Genomic DNA, 10,623 nt, shown 5'->3' with positions numbered 1-10,623 from the left:
CTAACACATAAATGACTGTGGTTCACCTCGTGAAACCATGAGGGGATGGCTRCTGCCTGACCACAGGAGCAGGAGACTCATTTCATGCATCAGATGACAGAGAAATCTCTCAGGTAGTGGAGACCTGAGCTTGCAGGGAGAGCAGCAGCAGATGAATGAGCCTCAGTGGTTGGATCCACAGCCAGGGTTTCTTCTAAATCAAAGCTTCAGTTAATAAACCGTGTTGCCTGCATATGAATTATACTGCCTTGGAACTTGARAATACAGCTCCCCAGGTAGTTAGAAGGTTGCCTGATCCTCTCGGCAACTCAGCTAAAAAATCCCTCTAATCAAAACCTTCAGGCAGCTAACTTCTGTGTTATTATCTCAGTGATGTTTTACAAAGCAACGTTAGACAGAAAATACCCACCCCATAAACAGTATAAGGTCATCAATATAATCTTTAATGGCAAAGAGCCCGGGATTTCTATTTCTCTTGGTTTTCCAGCAATGTTGTCCACTCCTGGCTGCAAATGGTGCAGGAGCAATGACCTGAGCATGAAATCGGTTATTACAGGAGTGAACTAGGTGTCCCAACGTAGGTGTTGGGCACTATTTCATATTCCCTCGGATTGCCTGCCTGGCAGTCCAGAAGGGCACAGCTCTCCTGTGGTTCCTGGTCTAGTCTGCCAGATCTCTTTTGGACCTCTCAGGTACATTCGGGCACCTAAAAGGGCAGCACATTCTGTGCTTAGGCATGGCTTAGGTGCGACAGTCAGGTGCACGCGCACACACACACAACATCTAGAAAACACTGCCAAAAGGCTCTTTTTGTACCCTTCCTACCCTGTCCAAAGCTCCCTCCTAATTTAAGGAGGCCATCTGTGCCCTTTCTTTCTTCTCTCTGCTCACTACCCTTGCCTGCCAAACCCGCATGGCAAAACTAACCCATTGGTTACTAACCTTTCCTTTCCTTTCCTTTCCTTTCCTGCTGCCCACCGGGCACCGCCTGGCGTGTGGAAATTCATTAGCACTTCAGCTGTCTCCGCGGGGATCATGCCCACAGGCAGCCAGGAATTTGGACAAGATCTATAAAGGCAGCAGGCCGTGGTGTATTCTTAGCTGCTCTGTATTTTTCCCGCTGCTCTTTCTTACAAGGGCTCCCCAGGGCCTCTGCTTCTGGCCCTAGCCCTGGGGAAGCAACGTGGGTGTCTTCCGCAATGCAGACGTGCTCCTGAGCTGTGCTCTGCTAAACCCAACTGAGGTGCTCCCCTTTGCTTCACTTGGTGTGCGGGTAGACACAGATCTTCAACATGAACTCACTGCTAAGGAAAAGATACTGTGACAAAATCATTTCAAAGAGCTTTCTTGCAAATGAAGGAATATGGACACTGATATKAAACAGACTTGTCCTGCCCACAAATAACTTTATTTTCTCTTGCAGTGACTTTATCTAAGCCCCTCGATAATTGCATTTGCAAAATGGGTTAAGAGCACGGATCAATCTTGCTGGCAAGTATCCCAGTCCCTGTAAGAAAAACACTGAAGTCACATCTCGTTAGCCTAATCATGGAACTATATTCAAATTTCAAAYATTTAACATGGCCTGTTAGTAAGAAGAGATGTACATCTATCATTTTAGGCATAMTTGCTGGTTTTCATCTGTAGACAGGCACAGCATCAATATGCAGCCATTAAAAATACTCTGTTGATTACTGAATACCAACTGATTTGCAGGCTGAAAAACATTACAGTGTCATTGTTTGGATTCACATATTTGGGAAGGGATGAAAGTTATTAGGAACTATACCCTGCCAAACTCCTGAATCTCACTTTTCAAAAGTAGATATTATGGTTTGTTTTTTACTCAGAATAAGTTAAAACAGTTTAGGACTCCATATATCACCAAATTCAGTGAGTCCCATAGCCCATGCTCTATCACTTAATCCCTTTTCCTTAAATGATGATTATCTTGCCTTAAGTTAAGGTATTAACTTGCTTGCACCTGCTGGGTGGCTGTTACGAAGATGGCCATCAAGATGAGCAACTGCTGGCTTCAATCTGCTTAATGCCTTTGCTTTTCTCCTGCCCTGAGAGAGTCACTTAAGCAAAACAGGCTTTTTCCATCCCTCCTGACGGGAGATGCAGCCAGAGCTCCCCTCAGACCTCCTTTGGCCAGGTTTGGGTGGCCCAACACTTTCAGATTCGTTTTGTGAGGCAGTGTGTGGGTCCCTGTGCATCCCTGCCATGCTGCCCCTGCCTGCAGCCCCCTCTCTGGAGCCCAGCACTGCAGCGGGGTGATGCCAGCCCTATGGCAGGTTGTACCCTGTGCACTCCCCTCCCTCCGCAGCGGGCACGACAATGTCTCACACGTGCTCCTGCCTTCCTCTCCTCATGGCCAGGCGGCACCGGGGACCTGCAGTCACCCAAGCACAAACAGCTCGTATAGTCTCTCACATATAGCTATATAGCTTCTGATGCTATAGATTGGTTTAAAACCAAGACCAAYGCCTAGGCTTCATGACTTTACAATTCCATAATTCAGACCCAAAGTCTCTGTTTTCCAATGCTTTGCATATTTTAAATGTTTTTTTTTCTTCACTACACTTATACTGCGGTAATTTCCACTTCTGTAACTTCATGMCCATTTGCAATTTTGCCCTCATGTTCAGCAGTAACTTTCATTGAAAGYAGAAGAAAAAATAATCTAGAATTCTTAACAGTCTTTTCTTCTTTATAAGRCTAAAATCTTGTTTTAATTTTCTTTGCAAGGTTTACCTTTGACTGGTCTCACTTTTCCACTGGACTTCCTGCCTCCTGTTATTTCTCAAAACTTGCCATTCGGAAGTTGAAAGTGTTACTTACAAACCCTCTTGTTTCTTTYCCTTCCCTTTCATTTACTCAAAACCAGCACAAGTTCCCATTAACCAAAGTTATATCACATTATATCACACAGATATATAGAAAGGTCTCTAGAAAAACAAAATCAAGGGAAGAAATGGATGTAGCTAGGAGTGGTTGCTGTGTAAACGTATTGTGCCAGGCCTTGAGAGGGGCAGAGCAGCTGAACAGTAGAAGACAGTGGTCTTCCAAAGGTGAGGATCTGTGCTTTGAYTCATGTGCCCAGCAGCATTAAATACCTTTGCAGGGAAGGAATGGGCATTAATCTCTCTTTGGACTGCCACATATGCTCCTGTGCAGAGCAGGGGAGCTGTGAACAGCCTGCTGCTTGTTATCCCATCTCACTCCCTCAGATGCGGCGTGCTGAAGCGCGCTGACGCAACGTGCAGACGTGATGATTGCAGCCGTCCTCATAAATAGATCCGCCTTTAGGACCCGACTGTGAGCACCTGATATTAGCTGAAGGAGAGTCTACGGAAATGGGTCTGCTGGGTTGCTTGGTAAGGGTCACTACCTTTCTCCTCATGAAGATGATCATGGTTATTAGAGAGGGACAGTTTCCTATCCTCCCTTGATTCRAGAAATACTGTGTACCATCAGGAATTCTACTTATCTTTAATAAAAAAATCTGCTAATTGAGAGCTATTTTATAAAACACTATCATATTTCTTATAAAACAACACCTAGCATCCACCATTTCTCCGCTTGGGCTGATAATTCCTTCCCCTTTCATTCTTTTAAACAACTACCTCACCTCAAACCACTCTTTGAGGAAACTGAAGCTGACTGATACCTGCACCACACTGCCAACTGCTTCCCTGGTTAGGTGCACACATGCAGTAAGTTTATTCTTAAGCAGTAATGTCCTGGCTCTTCCAGCTAGGACGGAGCACAAGAGCTTCCCTTTGTGGTGGCTGCCTTAGGTTAAACTTTCCTTGACAAAATCAGTACATTTGCCTATTTCCCTGTCGGCTGAACTCACCTGCAGAAGTATCCTGTTCCCATCGTGGTCTTCAGTTTGCCACCTGCCTTCACTGATGGGGCTGCAGGAGTTGGGCAAGAGAGGCACAAGCTGTCCAACATCTTTCACTCGGAACTCCAGCACTGCTGACTCGGCTGGGGCTGGAATCTGGCCCTTGGGGAGTTTTTTTAAGGAGAACTGAATGTCAATGTCCACGTTAGAATAGATTGGGAAAACACAAAAGTCTGTTTTTTTCTGACATGCTGGTCTTTTCAGGATTAGCTCGTACAATTTCAAAATGTCAACAAAGTTTTCACTCCTGCAGTATATAGTGAAGCGGATAATTTCTTTTCCATAATGCACTGGGCGAATGGCCCACAGAGGAGTGCCCGGGGCCAGCGTGTAGAAGTCCTGGCTGCATGGCATGTAAGGCAGGAGCTTCCCGTGCACCCGCTCTGTGTGGTGGTAGTGCCAAGGGGGCCGCTGGAAGGACTCGTGGAGCTGCAAAATGGGCTCTTCTCCATACTCCTCCTGCAGGAACAGAACGATGGCAAGGGCTGGCTGGGAAACCCCAGCCTTGCTCGGCTTCCTGCCCTTTTGCGGCACTCGCCTCTCCGAGACGCGGAACAGCTGGAGGTCTGGGTGGATCCAGGCTAGAAGCTTGTCGATGGCTTGCTGGAGAGTCTTGGATTCTCCCGGGTCTGTGATGATATGGACACTGAYGAGGAACGGGTCCTGTATGTCTTCCACCGAAAGTTCACCTGATAGTACAAGAAAGAAAAATGTCCATGAGGATGTTAAACCTACTAATTTCCTTGACCTTTGTGAACATGTAGGTGATCCTTAAGGCAGAAACAGAGTACTCAGCCACACTGGACTTTGTTTTGGTCTTTCTCAAGCTAACCTACAAAAATCAAAAAATAAGGTAGAGAGATAAAGCACCAAACAAAATAACCAGGAAGACAGAGCCATTTTGCCATGCAAAACACTTATTCTTTCTACTGCCCAGGTGCTGCCCAGTGTGAATTTGTGTGCTAGAAGGGAAGTGCCCAAACAGCTGAGTGGTGGGAAAGACAAAACCCCTGTCACAGAGTGGGGGTGGAAGGGGCACTAGTTGTGTGCMGAATGACTGGGGTGGACAGGGTTCATCCTATCTTGTTTTAATTTGAGCCTCTTGGCTTGGGGCATGGAAATCACAGCACTCAGCTCCACTCCCCATCTTGCCATTGGGGTTTCCACCACGTTAGGAGTGCTCTGTGGCCTGAAGGCAACTGTTTTAATAAGCCAGGCAGAGTTTGCAGGGAGAGGTAATATCTTTTATTAGACCAACTGATACAGCTAGGAAAAAAAATGCAGACAAGCCTTCAGGCACACAGGCCCTTCTTCAGGAAAAGATATTGCCTCTCCACACAAATCCTGTGCTGTTTAGAGCTTTATACCGTCATGACTGCAACAATACTACTGCTTTAAGGATTTTATAAGGTTAGGGAAGACTGGTAAAGGCAGAAAGCACAAAGAAAACCACGCTGGAATCTCTAGCCAGCACCGCGGATGTTCAAAGGGGCCCCTCAAAGCTCCCTGCTGGCTGAGCAGTAGGGCAAGGGCTGGTTGGAGGGCAGGMAGCAACCGTCATTATTTATCTGCAGGAGCCCCAAAAAGGGGCACACGGAAGATCCAAGGCTGCTTAACGCAGCCTGGGTCCCCAGGAGGCTGTTGCTCCCTCTGCCTGGGCTTCCAATACCAACTGCGTTCATGAGAGCCAGGCCTGGGCACAAAGCCTGCGGACTCGGAAGGGCTTCCCAAGGTTTTCACTTTGCCCTCCTCTTGGCAGGCGTGGGCACTTGTCCCTCCTCTCCCCTGGCATCAGAGCCACATTCCTGCGACACTCCAGCATTTGCTTTAATGGAGACACTGTACTAGGCAAGCAGGGCATTTTAGTTGCCTTGAATGCAGAATAGCTGCCAGCTGTGGAGAGCAGCTAAATGCAGGTGTGCAGCTTTCCTGCCATGGGAAYGCGCCAGCAGCCTCCATATAGGAGCTCCCAAAATACACGGTATGCAGAGCAAATAGCAAGCAGGCACTTTGCCTAAAGTAAATTTAGAGGGGAAAAAGAAAAAGGAAAGCAGATAATCAAAAATACAACTAGAGCAAAGTTCTGGTATTTCTGTATGAGATGGGTGATGGGGACTGACTTCGTCACATGGTTAATGGAAAAAAAAATAGAAAGCTCAGGGCAAAAAGATCTGCGTCCTTGTAGCATAGGAGGCTCTGCTGCRACACTTGTTACTGTGTGTAATTTTGAGCGAGATTCCCTGCAGGCAGTTACAGTGTGGGAGAAAGACAAGGCATGTGTGTGGCGTAGGTGCCCCATGGCCCTGTGCGTGGGGCAGCACGACAGAAAGAAAAACAAATTGCAGGGAGATCAATCTACTAAAACCAGAAGGAAAACAACCAGCACTGCTCCGCAGGCAGTYGTTCCCTGAGCCTGCTGCTGAAGATGTTCAGCTCTCTTCTCCCGCCTTTTCTTTTGTCACACGGATGCTGYCAAAGGCTGCAGCAAGAAGCCCGCTCGATATTTATGCGTAGAAATGACTGCAGCTTTGAAAGCAGAGCGCCCTGGGTTTGCACTGAAAGATAAAATGCCCGTGCATGGTGCATGGCTTTGCTGCCCTCCTCTCGCTCAGCGTGGAGCTGAGATGTCGGAGGCGCCTTTCAGAGGGCACTGCTGGAGCCAGCAGCATTAACATTCTGCAGCCATCGCCGGCCGCGTCCAGCGGCACCGGCACCGCAGCGGTGCCCAACGGCCCCCAGGGCTCCGCACAAACCCTTCCTTAGGGAGTAGGATGTCACACAGAGGCAGAGAAATCTGCCCTTTTGTGAATGGGAAGTGAGCGCTTGGAAGGGGGGAAAGTGTCATGGATCAGTAGAGAAAGAGCTTAGGAACCTACTTGATGTGAGCAAAGAGACTTCCACTGTAGATGGGCGCCACTTTGGCACCTCTCATTATGTGGCTTCTGTGCTGAGGAAATGGCAGCCCTTTTCACTCAGAAACAAAAAGCAGAAATACAAGAAAAAGCGGAAATATGAGACGGGAAGCTGAGAGAAGCTTTGCTGGAGCTGACAATACACTGTGAATTGTTTCTATTTTACTAACAAGTCTTTTTGCTTCAGCTCACAGGGGCGGCGGGAGGSGAGTGTGGAAATGGCACCATTTCTCATGACACAGCCCAATTTGCCCTCTGGCAAATCGCCGCAGAAGCGAAAGAAAGCTCCGCATATGTATTAGCCTTCCTGTATTACTAGTTAATCCCACAGAAAATATCAAAATGCTGAGGCACCTCTTTGAAAATAAGCTCTGCAGTTCTCACAGCTATTACAGACTTTTTTTCCTACGACCGAAGGGAATTAGTTCCTTCTGAGCCGGCAGAGCACTAACATTGCTACAAGGTAAATGCCACCAAGTCTGAGAGCATTTGATAATTTTTCTTTTTTTACTCATCTGTTAGCTAGCACTGCCAGCCCGGAGCGGCTAAAGCAGAGCCCCCCGGGCAAACGAGGCAGCCCGAATGCTGAGGGGCTCTCGCACCTCACGTCCCAAAGCTGCTGCCTGTTTTATGATTAAGCCTTGGATCGTTCTTCACAGGTAATTTTGCTGCTGAGGCAATATTTAACCGTGCTCTTTTCTAATTTCCTGAGGAGGGGAGAGCTCTGCACCCAGTGCCAGCCAGTCCCGACAGGAGGTGCCTCGCGGGACGGCTGTGACAGCCCTGGTGCTTTGGTGACACCAGCACAAGGTGGGAGCAAGGAGTTGGGTGCTCTGCCTCCTGTGCCGGTACCTGGGAAACACCTCTCCTGTGGGAGCTGCTCGGGAATGCAGGAGTCCTCGTGCTGGAGCAAGCGCAGCAAATATTGGACATAAACCACTTTTGAGCTGACCTGCAAGCCTGCAATGGGAACCTGCAGCACCACTTTGCAGCTCCCTGTTGCAGCACGCTGTGCGASAGCAACCAAAGCTGGGATTTCTCCGCAGTCCCGCAGGCTAAATGCCCTTATGGCTGCCCGTGGCAGTAAGATTTCAGATTTCATTCTGACCCAATACTGTGATACTCTATGAGRGAGGTAAACCAGAAGGAGAGGATGAGAATGAGAAAAATTACAGCTCCCACCAGACACTACATTGTTATCAGGAAATAATGAAATAATTCAAAACGAATCATTACAGATCATTATAAGAGATTTTGTTTATTGTTAACAAATGAAAATACTTCAACTGTGGGAATGCAGAAGAATTTTAATTGCATAAATAATGCCAGAACAAAACATTAGACTATTTCCTAAATAAGGCTTCTCGAGATCTCTGTTGCACGGGGAATTTCAATATTTCCCTATTCCAGCCCCATTACAGAGCACAACCAAGTGCTGAAATGCCTTGCTCCTTGAACGGGACCTCCATATTTTCACAACTCTAATGCAAGACTGGCCCTTTTTGGCACGGGGACTGGAAGGCTCATGGGCAGGCACAGCGAGGGCCACTGTTTAGATCAACAAGGACCATCCACTTGCAGGCAGCTGTGCCAGAAGCAGTTCCTGAGCACCGCCCGCAGCAGAACCCACTGGCAGGTCGCACTGCGAGGAACTGTGCAGCATCAATAAGCTCCTGAACAGGCAGGATGTGACAGATTCACCAGCCACTCCATTCTCGTTCCCCTGGTTTAACAGCATCTGACAAGCGCGGGGCTGCAGGGCGCTGCGCTGCTCTATGTGCCCTGCTTTGTGTCCCACACAGGAAGGACATTGGGAAGCGACGAGGACACTCTGTGTGGCCGGCAGTGCCACTTCCATGCTCCTGTGGGAGCAGCGTTTCCCTGGGAGCTGCACCCGGGGCTTCCCTGATGCAGATAATGTGCCCCGCGGTGCTCCCTCCTCCAGCCTTGCTACGGTAGGATAGASAGCATGTAGCTGACCAGCGCTTTGGCAGTGTGTTTGGGGCAAAATCAGGCCCTTCAGAGAGGTCCTCTGGTCACAGGCTGGCTGGCTGGTGCTCCTCTTAAGAGATAAGCCTGTGAGGGGGCCCATCACCTTCACTTGCCCAAAGTGGGAGCCAAGGGCAATGACACTTCCACCTTGGGCACCTCAGCTACACAACTACAACGGGCAACAGCAGTTGTGGGCCAGTGTGCCTAGCTGCAGCACCACTCGCACTCTGCTAACTTGTCTTTTGTGCTTCCATCTACCCTCACGGTGCCAGGGACTTCTAAAGGATTTCTTTAGAGCATATTTAGAGTCTAACCTCTGGTAGGCACCCTGCGCTATAACCTGCTGCTCATACATGGAGCAAGAAGGCATTTGACATTCAGGGACACACTCATGCACACTACCCAGTGAATCCAAATCAGGCACAGGAGCCTCATTCTGATCAGAGATACCAGCTTCTCAACCCCATTTACACCAAGTCCAYGCTCATCCTTTACTCCCCAGCTCGCTCCCTAACCTGCTGTATGTACTCGCAGCGAACAAAAAACACATAGGAGTTTGCAGGCAACAGCCACCATTTCAGTGATAAACCAACTGATGGGAAYACAGCTGAGATGTTGAGTTTCTGCAAACGTTACCCATTTTTAGTTCAGTGTGTGCAAAGCAGGCTGGAGCAACTGCTCACAAAAATCTATGCAAACTGGAATGGAAAATTCAGCATTAGTGTTCTTGGAGGAATTTTGAGCCATTTCTCCCTGAGGCCAATGGTCAGAAATCCCCCTGTTCCCTCCCACATGAAGTTTACTACAATTTGTGAGCTGTCTTGGAGACTCAGACCAGTCTGCAGTGCACATGTGTCCACGTCACAGAACACAGTCACATGATTTGGCACCATCAGTAGCTGTCCTGACTCAAAAGCCAAAAATCTACCTTCATTTCCCCATCTAGGGACTCAAATGGCTCCATCAATCAATGGACAGGTCTTACAGGAGAGATGAAGAAGCCATGAGAGGAAACAACAGTGAGAATTCTTTTCTACCACTCTGAAAAGTGTTTCTGATCTGTGGAAAGCACAGCTGTCAATTATCTCTCTGAATCTTTCAGAAACATAAAAAAAAAAAATCAGAAAATCCCATCTGGGGAAGTCGTAATGYTAACAGCGAGCTGCTGTTCACAAGATTTGTCCCAGGGAGTTCAATGACATTGGTGGCACAAATGAGCCTGCACCATCAGGGCTTGGAGTAGCAGCCTATGCCACTGCTAAATTCAGACCAGTAGAAAAATATTCCAGTAGAAAGGAACATGAAGTAATACTGTTCAACTATTACATTAASTTGTTTTATGGCTATTTGATATTCCATGCAGGACAGAGTGAAGTTACCTATCATTTAATTCGGGGAGGAAGAAGATGGCTTAATATTAAAACAAGAGCTGTATTCTAAGCAGCTCCAGATTTCCATTTTAGAAGCTGTAAGATTTGCAAAGATGTAAGTCCTTTCCAGACATAACACTTTTCTAAATAAAGACATGGATTGCTGTACTCAGAAAAAAAAAAGATACAGATCTTTAGTATGAATTTCAGATCTCTATACAGAGTTGCAAATTGTAGTAATTCAATAAAATTTCCATTATAATCCACCAAATAATCCACCAGTAACTCAGAAGTTGTGCAATGCATGTCAGCATTCAAATGGTGCCCAACAACACACAGTTTAAAGGCCTTAACTTTAAGCATGATATTTTCTTAAAAATTGAACTCAGCATAAAGTCAAGAATGTTATGAAAGGGTAAAAAGAACATTACTAGAA

At 47.3% G+C, this 10,623-nt stretch overlaps 1 protein-coding gene across 1 annotated transcript in view; it reads right to left on the bottom strand.

The window, feature by feature from the left end:
- Nucleotides 1–1,432: 1,432 nt before the first annotated feature.
- FAM124A (family with sequence similarity 124 member A) overlaps nucleotides 1,433–10,623 on the bottom strand; it is a 27,477-nt gene continuing 18,286 nt past the window's right edge. Inside the window, exons 3-5 of the mRNA XM_026053303.1 lie at nucleotides 4,649–4,745; nucleotides 3,863–4,602; nucleotides 1,433–1,507 (exon numbers count right to left, since the gene is read on the bottom strand). Coding sequence (XP_025909088.1) covers nucleotides 1,433–1,507; nucleotides 3,863–4,602; nucleotides 4,649–4,745 — 912 coding nt within the window. The remainder of the gene's footprint in view (nucleotides 1,508–3,862; nucleotides 4,603–4,648; nucleotides 4,746–10,623) is intronic.

The sequence above is a fragment of the Nothoprocta perdicaria genome, unplaced genomic scaffold, assembly GCF_003342845.1.
Source record: "Nothoprocta perdicaria isolate Ctin4 unplaced genomic scaffold, notPer1 scaffold_98, whole genome shotgun sequence".
NCBI lineage: Eukaryota > Metazoa > Chordata > Aves > Tinamiformes > Tinamidae > Nothoprocta > Nothoprocta perdicaria.
Note: the sequence above shows the minus strand (reverse complement) of the source record. Positions and strands in the feature narration are given on the sequence as shown.